The sequence below is a fragment of the Chenopodium quinoa genome, unplaced genomic scaffold, assembly GCF_001683475.1.
Source record: "Chenopodium quinoa cultivar QQ74 unplaced genomic scaffold, ASM168347v1, whole genome shotgun sequence".
Lineage (NCBI taxonomy): Eukaryota > Viridiplantae > Streptophyta > Magnoliopsida > Caryophyllales > Amaranthaceae > Chenopodium > Chenopodium quinoa.
In genome coordinates this window covers 14,194-37,348 of record NW_018743522.1, presented here as the reverse complement: position 1 = coordinate 37,348, position 23,155 = coordinate 14,194, and the positions used below count along the sequence as shown (strand labels likewise).

The 23,155-nt window shown below is 33.2% G+C and overlaps 1 protein-coding gene across 1 annotated transcript in view; it reads right to left on the bottom strand.

The window, feature by feature from the left end:
• The window catches only part of LOC110740167 (ankyrin repeat-containing protein ITN1-like), a 24,006-nt gene extending 1,339 nt beyond the window's left edge, over positions 1-22,667 (bottom strand). Inside the window, 4 exon segments of the mRNA XM_021920652.1 lie at positions 546-1,154; positions 19,520-19,620; positions 21,070-21,412; positions 22,608-22,667. Coding sequence (XP_021776344.1) covers positions 546-1,154; positions 19,520-19,620; positions 21,070-21,412; positions 22,608-22,667 — 1,113 coding nt within the window.
• Positions 22,668-23,155: the final 488 nt, after the last annotated feature.

Genomic DNA, 23,155 nt, shown 5'->3' with positions numbered 1-23,155 from the left:
ATATATATATATAATATATATATATATATACATATATACATATATATATATATATATATATATAAAAAAAATATATATATATTATATATATATATATATATATATATATATATATATTATATATATATATATATATATATATATTATATATATATATATATTATATATAAAGGCCGTGCCTGGCGGGCTGGCACGGTGGGCAAAGGGGTGGGCTTGTGCCGTGCCATGCCGAAAAGAGCAGCTCTTGTCCGTGGCAACGGCACGCCGGCGGGCCACCGTGCCGTGCTCGGCCACCACCCCGGGCCTTGCCGTGCCCCGCGAGAAGCGTGCCGTGCCGAGCGGCCCGCATGCCAGCCCGTCCCGTGCCCAGCTTTAGCGGTGAGTCTATCAAAGTCTAGATCATCCCTACTTTAAATTTTCCAATATGGTGCGTGGTACAGTATTAGTAGTTAACACTTAACACTTTGTTTAGATAAGAAAAAAAATAAAATAAAAAGACTATTTAATAAGTTACTATTATAGTACGTCGTTCATTTTCATCTTACCTCGGATTGCTTGGCAGCCACAGCTAGGTGCAAGACGGTATTACCAAGGGCATCATCGAGGTTAAGCAACTCACCATCATCCATCGTTTTTACCAAAAACCTCAAAGCCTCTGGTTGTTTATGTTTCACACACAAATGCAACACACTTTCACCACCCATAGTTCGCTCCCTAGCAGCTTGTGGCTCTACATTAAGAAGAGCTCTAAGTACGTCAATTTGACCATTTATGGCAGCTACGTGAACAGGCGTCTTACCATCTTGGTCATGTGTGTAGCAAATGCTCGAATTCACCACAAGCAAGGCTTCGACGATTTGCAAGTGCCCTTGTTTATGTTTCACACACAAATGCAACACACTTTCACCACCCATAGTTCGCTCCCGAGCAGCTTGTGGCTCTACATTAAGAAGAGCTCTAAGTACGTCAGTTTTACCATTTATGGCAGCTACGTGAACTGGCGTCTTACCATCTTGGTCATGTGTGTAGCAAATGCTCGAATTCACCACAAGCAAGGCTTCAACGATTTGCAAGTGCCCTTCGGCACAGGCAATGTGCAGGGGTGATGATCTTTTTATGTGATCAACCACCTCTACTAGTTTTGGCTTTTTTTTCTATTACCTTCTTAGTAAAGTTTACATGCCCAAAATTTGCTGCTACATGTAATGGCGACTGCATATACTTTCCTGATTTTTCGATAATGCATCGATCAAGGATAAGTGGGTCTTCTCCGAGCAAGTTGAGCAATGAAGGTACGTCTCCCTTGAGTGCTGCATCATATAGCTTTTTTGTAGCATGTAATTGGCTTTGTGCATCCATGTTTTGTGTGGTTTGAATGAAGTGTTTTGAATTCATGCAATGAAAGTTTGCTTGCAATTGTTCATGCCCTATCTCTCTTTTATAGCCTTTATTTATGGATAAGAAACTAAGAATGTTGGATCAATGAATGTAGATATTTTTATTCTCATGTTTTTCTTGGAAACTCACTTCACTCTCTATTATGAACTATTAATCCAAGTAGCGAACCTTTTTCTAGCAAAGACTATTATTATCAAGACTTTTCTTTGGAAAAAAGGCAACCACAAATAATATTAATTATTATCAAGCAAGACTACTTGTAATATTGTACGCGTATGCGTTTCGAGCTTTTTATAGCAGCCCGCCTTTTTATTAAGTTTTTTTCTCTCCTCTCTCTTTTTATAGCTGCCTCCCTTTGACCCTTTCTGTTTATTATTCCATTATTATTACTTTTTGTTGTTCCTATGGGCTACACTACTAATCATTTGGTTGATGGTAACTCCATAGTTTCTTTTTTTTATCATCTAGTGTTCATATTATATTCACGGTAAACCTCTATTCTATCATATTACTCGCTCCGTACTAGATAGTTTTTAATAACATTATACTAAAAGACAAATCAATAATAACACGTACCATTTTTCTAGTGTGTCTTTTTTTTCAAATTTTTTTTTTTGTTAATTTTTACAAAAAAATTTATATAAAAAACAAATTTTATACCTAAATAAAAGATTTGATTGGTCCTTATATATATTGCCAATTATAAACCTAAATATAAAACAAAATTTCTTATTAACATAAATAAAAGATTTGATATGTCCTTTCACAATGTGTAGTCAAATGTGTATCTTAAAATATCTATTTGACAGATAGACTATATTATAATAAAATCCATTATAATATTTTTTATATAAATTTACTTATACAATGTTAATATAAAAATAATTATTCAAAATTTATGTGCATGGCCCATGATCTAATATAATAATTCCTAATTATGGGTTATATATCTATCAATACATTGAGATTTATATCTCAATTGATAAGATTTGTTTGGTGTAGCGACAAAGGTTAATTCTACATTATCTACCAATTACAACAAATTTATTCAATTATATATTTTGATATTGTAGTAGATCTAAAGAACCCTTGCGAAATGATATATCAATTAGCGATATATAGCGGGTAGTTCGTCGTAACTAGGAGTTTTGCCCAGTGAATGAAGAGGTTTTTTTCTTTTTTTTCTTTTTTTTTTTTTTTTGGAAAGAAGTCCTAAAGGACATTAGATTAAATTTCATTAATGAAAGATATACGGCATCTATAATTGACAATTAACGATAATGAAAACAAATTTAACAAAATCAAATAAAAATTATCCGGGAAAGAGTTAAGAATCCAAATACATAGATATACAATTCGACTCATTCTCGATTCGTTGTCTCATACAACTTTTTGAGTGGAGCCGTGGCCACTTCATAATTGATTGTGAGAGAGAAAATTCTTTTACTGATTTTGTAACCCGAATCCAAACAATAATCAATCATAACCCCGCACAACTAGAAACTATATTAAGCGCTAGCGCAAATAAAACCTTGTCTTTTGAAGGAGTTCGAAAAACTTTGTCTTTCAAATGAGATTGGAAAAACCTTGTCTTTCAAATGAAGATAGACTCTTTCTTTCGAGAAAGACATTATTACAACCTAAGAAAATGCAAAAAAAAAAAAAAAACGTAAGAGAATAAAAGATTGGGGCTTTCCACCGGTGGAATCTGATGGAAGTCCCTTCAAAATTAATAATGGAGGCTAGAGTTTAATAGAGAGAAGAGAGAGGAGAGGTTAAGGTTAGTGAATGAAGAGGTGTTTTTTTTATAGTGAAATCCTTACAAGATCGAAGTTTAACTTCAACTTTTCCCTTGTAAGAAAAGTTTTCAATTCCTCATAAAATCTACATTGCACTTTTTAATTTTCTTTATGATTTCAGTTTTATATTTCGTGAAATTAGGGACTAAGGATCAGGCCAATTGTAATTCAAGCCTCCTCTTGTAGTTGCTCATATCGTTTATAATATCTTACTTATCAACATTTCTTTTTAATAATAAGTTTTGTGTAAGGCGGGTGTACGATAATTTTATTGTAAAACGGTTAATTTAAAGATAACTTTAACTATTTAAAGGGTAACTTTCAATTTGCCGTTGATTTGAATCTTATTTTAATGTGTAATTTCTTATAGATTCATGATTACATAATACAAAGGCTAATATGATTAATCTAATACATTATAATTTTTTGTAACATAAAATTTATTATTAGAAAAATAATAACAGACTTTTGTTGTATAAAGGGTAACTTTACATACTCTTATGATAACTTTAATCCGTCTAACAATAAATAACGTACACCCATCTTTTTGGAGAATTTGTGTTTTTTTTCTTACAACTACTTATCTTTCCCCAAACATTTCTAATTACAAAAGCCAACTATCACAAATTCTTCAAAAAGACGGGTGTACGTTAGTTTATTGTAAAACGGATTAAAGTTATGTTAAAAGTACTAAAAATTACCCTTTATACTGCAAAAATTATTATTTTTTTATTAATAAATTTTATCTTACAAAAAACTTATAATGTATTAGATTAATCATATTTAGTCTTTATAACATATAATCACGTATCTATAAGAAATTACACATTAAAAAAATTCAAATCAATGACAAATTAAAAGTTACCCTTTAAGTGGTTAAAGTTACCATAAAATAGTTAAAATTACGCTCAAATTAACCATTTTACAATAAAACTAATGTACACCCGTTGTACACAAAGTAGAACATTAATAAATAAAAATAAAATTAAAAAAAAGGGTGAAGTAAACAAATTTGACAGATGGAGAAGACACAAGGGAGAATTAAAAGCCCAACCCAAAAGCTAGGTTATATTATAAACCGTTACCAATTGACAATGAAAAGGAATAGTCCGCTTGGATTATAAACTTGAGGTCATTTACTTCAATTAATCAATGTGATTAAACTTTACTCGAACTTGCACATAACACATATACTAAATTAATACTGTTAATCTGTTAGATTTTTTTTTTTTTTTTTTTTTTTTTTTTTTTTTTTTTTTTTTTTTTGAAGGAGTGTTAATCTGTTTTGATGTTACAGTGAAAATTTAGGATAAAATTTTTTCAAAGTTTGCACATAAATTTCGTGCAGTGAGCTTCGGCAATAATGGAAGTAGCTTCTGGTAATCGTTGATGATTTAAGAATATAAAATGCATGTGGAGTAAACGCTAGTCTTCTTGTGGATATTTAAAGTTAGACTGACCCGTTGACGATTCAAGAATATAATGTGTAGTCTTCTTGTGGAAATTTAAAATTCGACCGACCAATTAATAACCTCTTAGACCTTAGTAGGTGCGCTTTACAATCGAGTGAAAGATATAATGTTGTAACTTTAATAATTCAAGGGTATACCAGTATACCATTAAATTTTTGAGCAAGTCCTACTTTCTCAATTGAGATTCTGAATTTGTTTCTAAAATGACATTTTTGTAATTATTTAGATATTGTAGCGGATTTCTTTGCTGATTGAGTGAGAAAATAACGTACATGTGATGAGATGACAAAAGTTTTTCCTTCATTATCTCTGTCATCTTCGTCCTTCCATGCATCTTCATTCCTTATTCCTTTCTCATCAACAATGGTTAGTACTGTCAAAACGGTTTGACAGTTCGGTTTCGATTCGGTTTGAAAGCAGTTCGGTTTGAAATCGGGTCGGTTTAAAATCGGTTCAAATGTCTTACGGGTCAGTTTCAGTTCGGTTTAAATAATTATCGGTTCGATTTGGTTTCGGTTTATTCTATAAAGGTTTAAATTCAATTCGGGTTGTAAACGATCCGGGTAGTAAACGGTTCGGTGCAGACGAGTTGCGGTTTGTTAACGGTATCCCGGTTTAAATTCGTACGGGTAGTAAATGGTTCGGTGCAGACGGGTTGCGGTTTGTTAACGGTTCGGTATAAACGGTTTTATCCCAGTTCAAACGGTTTCGGGTTAGAAACTATTCAGATCTTTTTTGGTCAGTTTTATCTTAGTTCGGTTTATAACTGATTCGGTTCGTTAATGGGTTCATTTCTTCTACGATTTAACATTATTCGGATCTGTTTTATTTCAGGTTTACTATATTACGGTTTGGGTCTGTTTTTTATTTCAAAAAATCTGTTTTTTATCGAGTCGTTTGGATTCGGGCAATTAAATGGTTTTGGTTTGAAATTTGATACTACTTTCTAACTTTTTGTTGGTTAACAAGTTTTATATCAAGCTGAGACTTCATCATTTCATATTAAGGCATCATATTATATGCAAATTCTCATTAATTATATAAATACATATCATGTTATGTTTCAAGTTTAGCCATACTGATCTTACTAGTTTATTACGAAGTAGATTATAAAAGTTTAGTACATTAATGTATTATTGTTTTGCTATCAGATTATTATCTGCTTATTATTTGATCATTTAATTAATAGTGTCATATTTATGATTTGATGAATTGTTGTGACATCGAAATTTGCAATTTGGTATTCAATACTTAATTAGTCAACAAGACTGATAATTAAGACTCGTTTATCATTATATTTGCATAAAGTTATATATGAAGATATTACAAAATAGTTTGATTTGTATAATGAAAGAAAACATTAATGAATAAGAACTAAGAAGGTAATATTGATTCTTTCAATCGATTATACATATACATAACCTAACCATATCATATTCTCATAGTTAAATATTTATTAGTACCAAGGGATGAGAATCATAAAATTATTATATTTTTGTATATTCTCATAGTTCGTGCTCGTTCGAATATTTTATGTTTTCCCATCTTTTAAAATTAAAATTTACCTTGACATTTAATAAATTTAAAATAATACTCCCTCCATATTTTATTACTTGTTCCACTTTTCTGTTGCGACCGCATTTTATTTCTTACTCCACTTCTTTTTTTAAAAACCTTTTACAATATTTCTCTTATATCTTTTTCTTAGTGGACCCACAACTATCATACTTTAATAAATTCAATATTTTCATGTTCTCTCTCCACCTCTCCCACCAACCCCACTTTCTTTATATTTTATTATTTTATACTATTTCTCTAAAATTTCGCGCATGGAAAAATAGAGCAAATAATAAAATATGAAGGGAGTACAATTTAGTAGGAAAATCATATATAAAGAAAAGAAAATATTAATCAACAAATGTTTGAAATTCAAGAGACAAAAACCTTTAACGAGCAGTTCGTGATCGACTCAACTCGACTCGAAACTTAACGAGCATGAGTTGAGCAACCCTCGACTCGTGATCGGCTCGCTTGATTAGCACCCGTAGTTATATCACTATAGTCTGAGACCAAATTAGATTATTTATATTGTGTAATGTTAAAATAAATTAAAGATACTAATAAAAGTCAAATACAAAGTAACAAAATGAGAAAAAAAAATTGTGCAAAAAAAAAATAAAAAATAAATTTTGTTTATTTATACAATAATGAAAGTGCATCTAATTTATTTGTTGGTTTATGTAAGGCTCTGTTCTACACATTATTTTTGATGAATTGAAATTATCTTTACTGATTTTCTATTATATTTCTTTTTTAGAGTTACTAATTTTTACTAAACTAAAATATTTTTACAAAATTGAAATTATTTTTGTCAAATATTTTTTTTTTTAAGGTGAACTGAACAATTTTTCAAAAAAAAAAGAAAAGGCTGACACCACTAGAAACAGGCCTAATTCCGACGGAATTGCTCCGACGGACTTCATTCCCTCAGAAAATTTGAAATTTCCGGCGAAATTGGAATTGTTGGAAAAATCAGTCGGAAAAGGTACCTTCCAATGGAAATATCCGTTGGAATTATTCCGACGGATTTGAATTCCCTTGAAAATTTCAAGTTCCGAGGGAATATTCCATCGGAAATTTTTTTCCGTCGGAAGGTACCTTTTCCGAGGGAATTAATTCCATCGGAGTCGGAATGTTAAAGTAAATTAAAAAAAAAAGGAGTTTAATTCAGTCTTTGCGACAGAAAAGAACCAACACCAGAAGAGAGAGAAAGGGAGAAAGAGGAAGAGAGAAGGAGAAAGGGAGAAGGAAAACGCCGCTCCACCACCAGCCGCCGCTTGGACGCCGTCGGTGCAGGTAAGTCTCTTTTTTGGGTATTTTTTTTTAAATATTGCGTAAAACCCTAACCACCACCATTAGCAGCGCCGATTTCACCACAACCACCAAGGCTTCACCAGAATTCACCATTAGCGCCGTCGTTGGATAGTGGTCAGTGTTTACCTTTTTTTTTTTTTTTTTACATAAATTGTTCGGGTTTTTTGGGGGTTTTTATGTGTTTTTTTTTTTTTTTTTTGGAATTGCTACTAACAACCACAACTCTCACAGCCACGACACCAGCTGACCGCCGGTCTGCAACCAGAACGACGCCCAGCCACCGCGACAGCAGGTTGTCTTCTCTTGTTTTTTTTTTTTTTTTTTTTCTTTTTTTTTTTTCATTATAACTTGAAAGCATTTATTCATTTTTTTTATATAAATAGGCAACACAAACTTAGTTACTAAGTTTTGAATTTGAACTATTTAGAGGATTTGTAGATTTAATTGGTTCTTTGGCGATAACAACTTCAGATCTACAGGTTAGAGAGTATATAAAAGCTATAATTATAAGTTTAGTTTATACTTGGCATTTTAGTGACTAATGATATGTAGATATATGTTAGTTTATTATTGGTTTAAGTGTAGTGTATACAATTTGTTGTATTTATATTTTAATATGTTGAAATATATGAAATGAATGTGTTTGTGTTATGATATGTTAGTTTAGTTTATTTAAGTTTAGTTTTTAATTGTTGTATTATAACATGTTAGTTTAGTTTGGTTTAGATTAATATATATAATAATGTATGTTAGTTTAGTTTAGTTAATTTTAGTTTAGTTTTGTGTAATATAGCGTATGTTAGTTTATTTACTTTAATATTTTTGTTTAATATAATGTTTAATATAATATTTAATAATTGTACTTATTTATTTGCTTAGTTTAGTTTAATTATGATATATCTCTGTTTAGTATAATGCATGTGTCCTGTACTTTATATATATATATAATAAATGAATCATTTGCATAATCATATGCCTAGATACCCGTTCAAGGCATACACATTAGGAGTATGTCTTGAATAGTCCCTGGTTGGGACTGTCCTTGTACGCTTATTCTCACTTAGGTGGTGAATGTAAGCCTTGTTTTTTATTCTAGGGAAAATCCTGCCTTTTCATTTCTCTACAGTGTTCTCTGGGTACATATGTAGGTGTGTTTAATCGCCTACATCGTGTACTTGGAGAATTGTAGGGAAATGCTGGCGGATTTTCCATAGAATTGAAAACTTGGCTTACATTCACTAGTGAGATTAAACGTACAAGGATGGGTTAGGTTGGAGTGATAAAGACCCTTTGGAAGCATTTCGTATCTCATTTGCATTTCGATAACGCTTTGGTGGATAATGACTATGAAATACGGTTTAGTTTATGACTAATGTGATTGTACATATGCGTGAGTTGTATAGAAGTTGTAATCATGAAACGAAGAGAACGTAGCTGGATGTATGAAAGGAAGGTTGGGCAAAGTATTAATACAGAGTTCGTCAAAGGGGTTGATGAATTCATTCAGTACGTCACAGATCATCCCGAGAGTATTAACCCGAATGAAGTTAGGTGTCCATGTGTTAAATGTAAGAACAAACGCCTTTGGGATGCGGATGCGGATGCGGTCAAAATTCATCTATATCACAAGGGTTTCATACCTAACTACTATGAGTGGATGTGTCACGGGGAAGGGTATCCGGAAATTCCTGAACAGCAGTCCAATGAGTATCGTGAAATGGTTTTCGATGCTTTTGGTCACAGTCAAGATCAGGGGCACTCAGTAGGCTAGTGGTTCATCAGAGGAAGAGCCGAATGCAACAGCTAAGCATTTTCTGGATTTGTTGAAGGCTTCTGAAAGGCCATTATACGAAGGAAGTTCATTGTCTGTGTTAGAGATAGCCGCTAGAATCACTAGTCTAAAATGTGAGTATAATTTGCCTCACAGATGTGTTGATGGGTTTGCTTCTTTGCTAAGTGAAGCAATTCCGAACAACAGCCATATGGCCGACACATTCTACGAGGTGAAGAAGATTGTGAAGGGGTTGGAACTGTCTCATCAAAAGATTCATGTATGCTCGAAAGGGTGTATGTTGTTTTAGAAGGATGACGCTCAGCTGTCTGCATGTAGGGTGTGTGGCAGCGACCGATACAAGCAAACTTCCAAAGGGAGCCTAGTGCCTTTGAATGTTCTGTTTTATTTCCCGATCACACCCATGTTGCAAAGACTGTTTGCAACCAAGAACATTTCGGAGGAAATGACATGGCATTCGAAAAATCCCTGAGTTCAAGGCACAATGGCACACCCTAGTGACAGTGAAGCTTGGAAACATCTCGACAGTCGCTTTCCAGAGTTTGCCTCCTAGCCTCGTAATGTGAGACTTGGCTTGTGTAACGGGGGTGTGACGTACATGTTTAACGTGTGTTCCTATTTTTTTGTATCGAAGGCGGCGAGGAACAAGGGCCAGCTACCAACAGCGCCTGAGCTGTTTCTGAAGACACACTTCAAGGAGCTGCCTAGGAAAGGCAAAGTGCCAGTAAACCCCAAACCTAAGGAAATTGCGGTAACAAATTCCCTAAATTTAGTTCCTTGTTTCATTTTTCATGAATGTGGTACCCAAAACTTAGTTTCTTTGTTTTTTTTGGAATTTCAAGCCCTACACAACTTAAACTATCAATAACAGACATGTTTGTAGGAGAAAAGAGAACATTAGGTAAGAAATGGGGAAAATGGGCAACATAGAAGCCACCTAGGCCGTAGTTGGTCCATTTTTCATCAATATGTGTCCAAAAACCTAGTATCTTTGTTTTTCTTGGCATTTCAAGCCCTACACAACTTAAACTATTAATAATAGACATGTTTGTAGGAGAAAAGAGTACATTAGCTAAGAAATGGGGAAAATGGGCAACATAGAAGTCACCTAGGCCGTAGTTGGTCCATTTATAATCACTATGTGTCCAAAAACCTAGGATCTTTGTTTTTCTTGGCATTTCAAGCCCTACTCAACTTAAACTATCAATAATAAACATGTTTATAGGAGAAAAGAGAACATTAGCTAAGAAATGGGGAAAATGGGCAACATAGAAGTCACCTAGGCCGTAATTGGTCCATTTTTAATCAATATGTGTCCAAAAACTTAGGATCTTTGTTTTACTTGGCATTTCAAGCCCTACTCAACTTAAACTATCAATAATAGACATGTTTGTAGGAGAAAAGAGAACATTAGCTAAGAAATGGGGAAAATGGGCAACACACAAGTCATCTAGGCCGTAGTTGGTCCATTTTTCATCAATATGTGTCCAAAAACCTAGGATCTTTGTTTTTTTTTGGCATTTAAAGCCCTACACAACTTAAACTATCAATAATAGACATGTTTGTAGGAGAAAAGAGAACATTAGCTAAAAAATGGGGAAAATGGGCAACATAGAAGTCACCTAGGCCGTAGTTGGTCCATTTTTCATCAATATGTGTCTAAAAAACCTAGTTTCTTTGTTTTTCATGGCATTTCAAGCCCTAAACAACTTAAACTATCAATAATAGATATGTTTGTAGGAGGAAAGAGAACATTAGCTAAGAAATGGGGAAAATGGGCAACATAGAAGTCACCTAGGCCGTAGTTGGTCCATTTTTCGTCAATATGTGTCCAAAAACCTAGAATCTATGTTTCGTTTTGGCATTTCAAGCCCTACACAACTTAAACTATCAATAATAGACATGTTTGTAGGAGAAAAGAGAACATTAGCTAAGAAATGGGGAAAATGGGCAACATAGAAGTCACCTAAGCTGTAGTTGGTCCATTTTTCATCAATATGTTTCCAAAAACCTAGGATTTTTGGTTTTCTTGGCATTTAAAGCCCTACTCAACTTAAACTATCAATAATAGACATGTTTGTAGGAGAAAAGATAACATTAGTTAAGAAATGGGGAAAATGGGCAACATAGAAGTCATCTAGGCCGAAGTCGGTCCATTTTGCATTAATATGTGTCCAAAAACCTAGTTTCTTTGTTCTTTTTGGCATTTCAAGCCCTACTCAACTTAAAGTATCAATAATAGACATGTTTGTAGGAGAAAAGAGAACAATAGCTAAGAAATAGGGAAAATTGAAGTCACCTAGGCCGTAGTTGGTCCATTTTTCATCAATATGTGTCCAAAAACCTTGTTTCTTTGTTTTTTTTGGCATTTCAAGCCCTACACAACTTAAACTATCAATAATAGACATGTTTTGGAGAAAAGTGAACATTAGCTAAGAAATGGGGGAAATGGGCAACATAGAAGTCATCTAGGCTGTAGTTGGTCCATTTTTCATCAATATGTGTCCAAAAACCTAGTTCCTTTTTTTTTTTTTGGCATTTCAAGCCCTACTCAACTTAAAATATCAATAATAGACATGTTTGTAGGAGAAAAGAGAACAATAGCTAGGAAATGGGGAAAATGGGCAACATAGAAGTCACCTAGGCCGTAGTTGGTCCAATTTTCATCAATATGTGTCCAAAAACCTAGTTTCTTTGTTTTTTTTGGCATTTCAAGCCCTACACGACTTAAACTTTCATTAATAGACATTTTTATAGGAGAAAAGATAACATTAGCTATGAAATGGGGAAAATGGGCAACATAGAAGTCACCTAGGCCGTAGTTGGTCCATTTTTCATCAATATGTGTCCAAAAACCTAGTTTCTTTGTTTTATTTTTTCATTTCAATCCCTACTCAACTTAAACTATCAATAATAGACATGTTTGTAGGAGAAAAGAGAACATTAGCTAAGAAATGGAGAAAATGGACAAAATAGAAGTCATCTAGGCCATACTTGGTTGTTTTTCCATGAATATTGTACCTTAAACTTTGTATCTTTGTTTTTTTTGTCATTTCAAGCACTATATACCTAAAACTATGTACAATTGATATAGAACTACCAAAAAGAGCTCATTTGCTAAGTAATGAAGAAATTGGGCTAAGTAGAAGTCACATACGCCACACTTGGTTCATTTTTCATGAATATGGTACCCAAAGCTTATTTAAATAACACACTTACTCATTTGTTCTTTTCATATGTATATATTTTAGGAGGCCTACCAAAAGAAGGTTGAGGAGGCTAGCACTCAAAGCACTCGGAATAGTCCGAATGAGCTGTACTGGGAGACCGTTGGCAGTCGGAACAAAAAGGGCCGTGTGAATTGAAGGGACTTGGCAGAAGTGATGACCTTTACTATGGCAGCCAGATGGGACGACTTTCCACATCTTCCCAGCAGTACACGCCCTCCCTTGTTTCTCAGATGCGATATCAGATGGAAAACAAGGTGTAGGCTCTTCGAGATTAAATCAGGAGCGAATTGGAAGTCGAGATGGAAGCCCGAGTTCAAGCCTCAATTCAAGCCCAAATGGAAGCAATGGAGAGGAGGTGGGAACAGATGATGAAGAGTCATTTCCTCAACGACACATGTTCCACCGTACGACCTCCTCCTCGAGATCCCAGGGACGACGACCCGGGTAGTGGTGGAGCAGGGCAGGGCACTACAGCAGTTGCTTAGCTTTATTTCATGTAATGTATATTAGTACTAAATTTAGATTACCTTTTTTTGGCTGTACCGAAACAATGGAATTATTACTATTTATATATAATTATTTTTTTGTGAAAACCAATAATTTAAATTTGTCGTAAAATTAATTGTAGGAGGTACAGGTATCAAAGGGTAGCAATTTCACAAAAAACAAATTTTAAAAAAATATTAATTCCGTCGCAACTTTCCTAGGGATTAAAATTCTGTCGCAAAATACAAAAGATACCGACGGACATGTCCGTAGGAAGATTACGACGGAATATTCCGTAGGTACGTTGCGACGGAACAATCCGTAGGAATTGTGGTACCTTCAAACGGAAATGTCCTTAGGAACATTGGCTACTTCCTACGGATTTTTCCGTCGGAAGGAACCACCCTTCCTACGGATTTTTCCGTCGCCATTCCTACGGAATCAATTCTGTCTTAAACTTGCGACGGACTTCCAATTGAAGTCAAACTTGACTCCGACGATATGTTCAGACGGAATTCCGTCGAAAACTGCCTTTTCCGACAGAATGTCATTGTTTTCCGAGGGATTTCTTCCGTCGTTATTTTGCTGTTTTCTAGTAGTGTGAACATGGCCTAAATAGTGTAGGGGCACTAAATTTAAAGAGTATTTAGGAAAGTTTAGTAGAGTAAAAGGTATAAAATAGGAGTATGTAGGTAATTATACAAAAATTAAAAATAAAAACAAACACTGAATTTTGGTATTATATTTAAGTCAATTATGGGATGGAGTACATGCATTTAATTATGGGATGGAGGGAGTACATTTTAATATTAGTATTATATTTTTCTCCTCTCATTGTCCTCACTCAAACCCACTACTATTTTTTTATTATTATTTCTTTTTCTCGCATTTTTTTTTACTTTTCAATAAACTATTAACCCCACTATCTTTGTTTTATAATTTTTCAATACTCCAACTACTCACTTACCTCTTTTTTTTTTTTTTTTTTTTTTTTTTTTTTTTTTTTATTTTTATTTAAGTCAATTAAAACTCGCGGAGGGAGTAAATATTTTGAATTCTTAAAAATTGTTAACAGAGAAAGATCGATTATAATTGATCATGTAAAATACACAATCTTTTGAACAATAAGCTAATAAGATGGTACATAATACTTGAATATTTGAAGTGATGCTTAATACAATCTAATTAACAAGTACTACATTATTGGCGAGTCGTCACTCGTCAGTAAAAACAATAAACATGAGTGGTGTAGAAATGTAAATTGTGAATAATGTGACGACATACATTAAATATTAGTGTTGAGACCATTATACATGGTTAGTATGTTATTTTTTCTGTAAATCCATTTCCAATATCTTCATCGTCGATATTAGATATAAAACATATTATTAAGCCTTAACAATCGGCTTAAGATTTTGGTCGACAAGATTTTTATAATATAGATTTCCTAACAATGCTACGATGAAAGCTTTAATAATTGCATGCTGCATAGTAGCTAGATAAGAGCGTTGTCATTATAACTTAAGATAGGTCGATTATAATGGATGCTTGCATATATATTACAAGTACATTCCTAACAATGATTCTTAGTAAGTGAGACATAAACCTATTTGTTCCAATTTTATCATCAGATGTCTTCGAAGAGACAGACATACTATTTATTAATCATCAATAGTAATTAAAATATATATATGTAAGTTTTATTCGAAGGAAAAAAAATAAATTAAAAGCATATATATATGTCAATGAATATACTAAGTTTTTAGAACTTGTAATGCGCAAACTCTTATTTTATCAATGAGAAATCTTTAGACATTCATAGAATATTAACAATATATCTTAAGTAAAATAATATTTAAAATAATTGATATGTGATAGTAGTGTTATAGTAGTATAAACTACACAAGGAGTAATGGAGTATATAAGTAAAGAAGGCATGAAAAAAAAATTACTACTAGGTATGATATATACTATATAGTGAGTACAAAAGTTTTTGGATTAAAAAAAAATTAATTTAAGTGTTTTGGATTAAAAAAAAAAAAAGTATCACTAAGCAAATACTTCATATTAATGTATCTGGTAAAGTGAAATAACAAAAGAGAACAATTGTTTAATAGGCGGTCTCTTTACATATACTCTACATAATTACGCGTCATAGTGTTTAGACCCGTTGTCAGCAGTTTGTATGAGAAGATTTAAGGTCTCTTTGATCAACAATTTTTTTTTTTTTTTTTTTTGTGAGAATGGGGGTACAACTGTACCTCTGTGTACCCCCTAGATCCGCCAATGCTAGGTGCAAGATGTACATGTTTTGGACATCATAAAAAAGAACCATGAAAAAATAAATTTTGTTAATTGAAGGAGAAAAGCTTTATATGTTCAGATAATTTTCATTATATATTCATGTTATTAGAAAGACTAAACCTTACATAACATGGTGTTAGAATTTGTACAAAACGACATTGAAAACGTAAATCTCCTACAAAATAGACGAATATAACATTCTAGTTTGGACGCGAGTTTAAGTAATTTTGTAGTAGATTAGAGCATTCTCATTATAAATGAAGATAGGCCAATTATAATTGATGTTTGCTCATATATTTCACATACAATGTAAAATAACAAACTTTCACATACAAGCTAATAATGAAGATGGTACATGATCGAATAAAATGATGCTTAGTGCGTGAAATCTAATCAATTAAAGTACTACTCGTACATTATTATTTAACAACCGGGAAACAAACATGGGTGGATTAGAACGCGACGAGCCAATGAATGTAAAGACGACGCACCTTGTGTTGAGACTATCATACGTTTTTGATCAAATTTGATTCATTTGTAGTGTTTTTTGACCTTCTCGGATAACACATCTTGCAAATTCTTATTATTGATTGCCTCCTTCGCCAATTAATAAGCTTTAATATGAAACGCACAATATGTTCAACAACATGAGAGAAATCCCTAATGCAATCAAAATTCCGCCTCCTTCATAAGTTAGACTGGTTACTGAGAATATGTATGTCAATGTTGTTGCCGTGACGGAAATCAATAGTGTTATCCAAGGTACATTGACGATCTCGCAATGGTAAACAATGGTGATCAACCACGTGTTGAAGAGCTCACTGCACGGCTAGAACAAGCAGAGCAACGCAATATCCAGTATGGCCAGCATATCATGATACTGCAAGACTCATTCGCTGCCTTTTCACTCCAACCAAAACAGAAAGAATCTGTTCTAAAATTGAGTGAATATCCAGAATTCGAAGGAACCAAGACCTGGAGGTTTACCTTTATGGTCGTGACGTATGGATCGTATTTTCGATCAAAAAAATCTTGACGATGGCCAACGATTTAAACTAGCAATTTTGAAACTATCCGGCTATGCTTCAACTTGGTACGAGAATTTGCAATTACAACTTGGAGCTCCCTAAAATCGAAGATGCATAAGCGTTTTGTGCCGAAGTCGTATAAACAAAAATTGTTCGTCAAGCTAAATTCTTTACAGCAGAACTCATTGTCAGTTGAGCAGTACATAACAGAGTTTGAGAAGCTCTATTTAGCTTGTGGTTGCCGCGAAGAAGAAGACCAAAAGTGTGCCAATTTTTTTCTGGGGTTGGCGAGACATATTCGATTTGCGTGTGAGATGAGTTCGTATGAAACGTTTGATGATCTCTGTTTGCTGGCTGCAACTGTCGAAAGACAATTTAATGAGTCTAAGGACTCCATAGTTACTGCCTCTTCATCTTCTAAGGTCTGGGACTCAACTAGCCATCACACGATAAGCGTACCCCTACTGTGAAGGCTGCCGCAAACACGACACAAAACAGAGTGTGTTATCGTTGTAAGGGTTATGGGCATATGCAAGCAGATTGCCCATCAAAATAATAGTTGAAGATAATTTCAACAAGATCTTAAATAACTTTCACGTTTCTTACCTATAAATCATAGTAGATAGTTATAGGAAAGTACATGAATAATATAAAAGTCAATATATTACAATAATATTTATTCTAATAATATGTTAGTTCATAAAAAGTTTAGGCCCATATCTAAATCCTCTAGGTGTACGTAATTAATCCAAAGTCCAAAATAAATCTAAAATTAATTAATTTATTCACTCGCTCCGTATATAGTTACTTGATCCATTTCTCCATGCAATTAAAATTTACTTGCAATTGTGCACTACTTGATTATTCTCTTTTATAACCTTTATGGCTAAGAAATTAAGAATGTAAGATCAATGAACGTAGTCATTTTTATATTAGTTCTCGTACTTTTCTTGGAAGCTCACTCCACTGTATTATGAATTTGTAATCTAGCTAGGATTATTGACAAGTCAAATTCGTACAAGTCAAGTTTGTAAGTGTTGTTTCGAGCCTTTTATAGCCGCCTCCTTTTTTTTTTTTCTTTCTCTTTTCCCTCTTCCTTTCAAAAAACCATAAGAATAATAAGTCATGTGTACAATGGGTGTATATTAATTTTTTTGTAAAATGGTCAGTTTGAGCGTAACTTTAAATATTTTTATGGTAACTTTAACCACTTATAGGGTAATTTTTAATTTGTCGTTGGTTTGAATTTTATTTTAATGTGTAATTTCTTATAGATACGTGATTACATACTATAAAGACTAATATGATTAACATTGTAAGTTTTTTGTAGGATAAAATTTATTAATAGAAATATAGTAACTTTTGCAGTATAAAGGGTACCTTTAAATACTTTTAACATAACTTTAACCAGTTTTACAATAAATCAACGTACACCCGCCTTTTTAGAGAATTTGTAAAACTATAATTAAGTACGTAATATTTTATTTTGTTTTCTATGGGCTACACTGTTTATATTATATATAAATAGATATGAGAGAGAGGAAAGAATATTAGTATAAACTCATATTCAATCCACTTAAAAATGTACTACATACCAACATATACATTGCAAAACTAACCTAAAAATAAGGAATATTTTTCTTGATCATTAGATCATGCCTAACATTAACCCACTAAACCCAGTACTCTAGTAATTAATTGGTTGGAAGATATTTCCCTTGAATATGAAAATTCCTAGGCAATATCTAGATTATGTTGTATTTGGTTAGAAATTTCCTATTAAATGAAATTTTCAAGGGGAATGTCAATTCCCACATAGCATGGGAAATAACTCACCAAGCCCCTAGATAGGTGAGTGAATTCCTACATACAATGCATAGGAAGTTATTTCCTAGAAAATACTAATTCCAATGACGTCAACAAAACACTTTTGCCCAATTTTTATGCAATTAGCAAAGGAAAAATCATCCCATAATACATGATTTCAGGTAGGAATTTGTTTCCCATGTGGAACTAAACAAGCACTTAAAACTTCACTAACACTAACTAGTCGCTTAAAAGAGCATATTCATATACATAAACTAGCTAGGGGTAGTACAAAACAATAAGAAAATAAAAATAGAAACAAGTATTATACGTAGTATATATTATCGTTTAAATTAGCCTTTAATTTTAAACATTTATTTTAATAGATAAATTTTTATATTATTTTGCAAATACAGAATAATATATGCTCTAGTTTTCAATATATTAAAATGATCATAGTAAAAATTACTTCGTATGTTCAACATTTGGTATCATACACATTGATTAAATATAAATAAAATATGAATATATATTTATGTTATAATTTGGAAATCATAAATTTTACTATAACATAAACGAGAGCCTTCAAAAAAAGATATTTTTTAAAATAGGTGAACACAAAATTAATTATGCACACATATGTTAGAGAAGCAAAAGAGAAAACTAAGAGACCTAATCTCTTACACAAGCAGTTTATTTTAAGTTAAAACAGATCGCAAAGGAGAGAACGTAACCGGTCTCTTTTAGTTTAAAACAAAAGCAAATTAAAGGAGAGAACCTAATAACATGTCTCTTTTAGTTTAATAATAGAAAGCAAAGAAGAGAGCCTAAGAGACTGGTTGTTAGATTCGATCTATTAACATAAATTACTTCTATGTAGACATTTTTATATGTATAGTATCTCCATTCGTAATAAATCTTTTAGTGAGCTTTTGAGTTTTTGACACAAAAAAAACGGGCATGTAATTTAATTTATAGTACATAGACATATAGTACCAGGGGAAAAAAGAATATACGTATACAAAATATAATATAAATTGATTAAAAGATCATTAGATGCTGGGTAAAAAGATTTGAACCCACATTATATCAATTTTGGATTAATATTAGAGTGAGAAAGAAATAAAGATTCTCACTTGAGGAGTCAAAATTAAGTGATGAGTTGTACGGATTGAATAAAAATCTAAATTATGTAACAGGAAGATTTATTTGTGTTGAAAGATTTTATGTATTCCTAGGTGCAAGAAGTAGATGCTTTTGGACATAAAAAATAAAAGGAATCATTAATGAATAAAATTTGTGAATGGAAGGAGTAAAGCTTTATACATACGATGTTCAGATAAATTTCATTATTCATGCTATCAGAAAGACTAAATGTAACATAACATGGCTTTAGAATTTGTACAAAATGAGATGGACAAAGTAAATCTCCTACAAAAATAGACAAATATATAAGAATATAATGTTGTTAAAAGGTGTCTAAAACAAGGCGAAAGAAAAACAAACAAAGGATAGGAAATTCGGTGTGGCGTGAATAATCACTGTCTTTGAAAACGAATTTCGTTGTAACCGGGGTGCTCAATTGTATTCGCTGGATCATTCCCTAAGGTTACACACCACTCTCACGCTAAGGCACTTTAAAATGAGAGGTGGAGCCTATGCATACTTATGCCCAAAGAAGAAAAGTGTTTAGCTTAGTGTGTTTCACAAGAGTAATTTTTTTTGTGTCTTTCTTTGAAAATCTGACCATGAAAATATATAGAACAATGGAGGGAAGATGGAAGATCAAGGGAAAAATGAAAAGGTGGAAAAAATAAGAAGAATAAACATGTGTTTAATCATCATAAAACCACCTCTTAAATGAGGGGTTACAAGTGATTGAAGAGGAAAAGAATCCAAGAGAACTAAGCAACTAAACGGCTGCACTCGCGCCCGGTCAGGCGGAGTTTCGCCCGATCGGGCGAGCATCCAACCAAAAGTTAGGCTGCTCTTGTGCCCCGTCGGGCGATCATTCCTTCATTTTTCAAGTTCCTCTCGCGCCCGGTCGGGCGGCGGAACCTTAGAAATTACGACTCTTCTCGCGCCCGGTCGAGCGCCCAGGTCAGCCTTTTTTGGATTCCTTCCTTTACTCCAACATATAACATTCTAGTTAGGACACAAGCTTAAGTAATTTTGAAGTAGATTAGAGCATTATGAATGAAGATAGGCCAATTATAATTGATGTTTGGTTATATATTACACTTAAAATGGAAAGCAACAAACTTTGACAAACAAGCTAAGCTAATAATGAAGATGGTACATAAATAAATTCATGCTTAGTGCAATCTAATTAATCAAAGTACTTCTTAGAAAAAAAAAAAAAAAAAAAAACAAAGTACTACTCGTACATTATAATTGAACAGCCGGGAAACAAACATGGCCGGAGTAGAACGCGATGAATGTGAAGACGACGCACCTTGCGTTGAGACTATCATACGTCGTCGATCAAATTGGATTCATTTGTAGTGTTTTTTGACCTTGTCGGATAACACATCATTATTGATAACACATCACTAATAAGCTTCCATATGAATCGCAAAAAATGTCCCACGAGTATAAATCCCATTAACCCTAGCCAAGCTACGAGAGAAGTCTCTTGCATGGAAGACCGAGTTCCGCCATCTCCATAAGTTAGATTGGATACCGAGAACATGTATGTCAATGTTGTTGCCATGACAGAAATCCATAGGATTATCCTCAAAACCGTTAATGAACGTCGCTTGTATGGAACACCGCTTATAAGGAGAAGGATGACACTTAGGGATGATATTAGTCCAATGGTGTTACTAACTAGTACATAATTGTAATAAAAAAGTTCACCATATGATCATACAGAAGTACCAGCATAGTGGGTAGAGTCGTTAGAGCCATATTTATCTTTTACTACCTTTGTATCCTGCCAAACGCCTCCTGGGGGATTAATTCCAACTTGGAAAGCCATGGTTGCGATCAAGGATGCCACCACCATTAGAGATGTGCGATGTTCCTCCAACCAAGCACGGTCTTTTGTCATTTTCAGTGCTTCCTTTGCGGGTAACACATTGGCACAAGTAAGGAGTTTCCATATTTTTGTATCTTGTGTCAAATCCTTCCGACTTTGCTTATGAGTATCCACAGCTGTCAATCCATTTTTGTTAACCGCATTCTTTTTAATCTTTGGATGTACTAGTATAATTTCTACCACCTGCATATTATCAAATTGAAGTATAAAATTGTAAGTTATGTAATATCTGTTACATACAATATCAACATCGATCCCAAATGACTATTGTGTTCATTAACATATTGATAGAGTATAAAACATATTCTTGTACTTCAACTATAAGATTAAGCATTTAGTTGAGTTGGTCTCTAACATGGTATTAGAACCAACGTGGCACAAAGGTCACGAGTTTAAATCTCATCCATCTTCACTTTCAATTGGAATAGTGAGCGATTGGTATGAGGAGTGCTCATGCTGCATCCACAAAACTTCTTTATTATTTTTTTATAACTTAAATGATGAGAGCCTTTAGAAAGAAAATTAGATGAACACAAAATTAATTGACCCAAACGAAACCTGAAGCGACCCGACCCGATCTTGACCCACATTGATTGACCCAAACGGACCCGAAATCCAAAGTGACCCGAACTATACACTTATAGTTTTCTTTTTTTAAACTACGTGTCCACCCCAACGTCCCAAGTATTTTGGAAAGGAGGGAGTACATTGATTCTTTTTTTTTCCAACTATTTACTTTATCTAATTTGAATTTATGACCAATTAATCAATGATAGTGATTATACATACAAAACAATATAGTCGTCTTGAGTGTATAGTACTGTTGGAATTGTCTAATGAATATTTTATTAATATTCAATTGTTATACTTTATACTTATTGATAATAATATTATATTATTGATCAAATTTCTACATCGACTTAGATGAAGATTGACCCGACCTGAATTGACTCGACCCGAATTTGACCCGACTCGAACTTGACCCGACAAATGGACCCGAAGACTGACCCGAAGTGTTGACCCTATACCCGACCCGACCCGACCCGAATTACCATTGACCAGAAACCCAAATTGACCCGACCCGAATAGTGACTGACTCGACCCGTACCCGACCCGTACCCGACCCGAACGACCTGTTTACCAGGTATAAGCTCAATTAGGGGGAAAGAAAAAATAGTTTATTATAAGCTCAAACTGTTAAACTATCAAATCATATTTTGAAAAATCTGTTAAATTTCGAGACAATATGAAATGGGCCTAGGCAATCCGAACAAGGAGGATGAGAGTTTGGTCCACAAGCAAGACTTAGGAGCATTCATACTAAAATCAATTGGCAATAGTAAGAGTAACTCTTCTTTCTCCAATATGAGACACTCACAAGTGAGATACAACAAGCTTCAACACTCACAGAAATTTCTAACATGGATGAAAAATGCATAGCGTTAAAAATTTCAAAACTGAAGGTAGTATCGGATCCTACTATCATTGATAGTCAAAATGAATATATGAATAGTGTATAAATGCGTAAATGGGCTTGGGCCACATCGTACCCATCATAACAAGAGTTCACTGAATTGATATAGTCACATGGTCTTGGAGTATTGGACACAACTTTTTTTATTTTATTGTTTCTTTAATGTGGGGTATGTTCCTAACATTTCCCCTTTTCCATACTTTTAATATCAGCTAATTAACCCAAATCAAATGTGTAATGCATTGGTTTTTTGTTGCAGGGAAGTATAAAGATAAATATTTTTGTATTATATTTTTCACTGATTGATTACAAGAATATACAAAGCTATATATAGAGTTACAAGTGTATAAAGATAAATAGAAAAGATAACAAATCCTATAATTAAGGAATAAGATAAATACATTGACTAAGCTAGCACAAGAACTGTTGAAGATTGTTGAGCAAATTAAGCG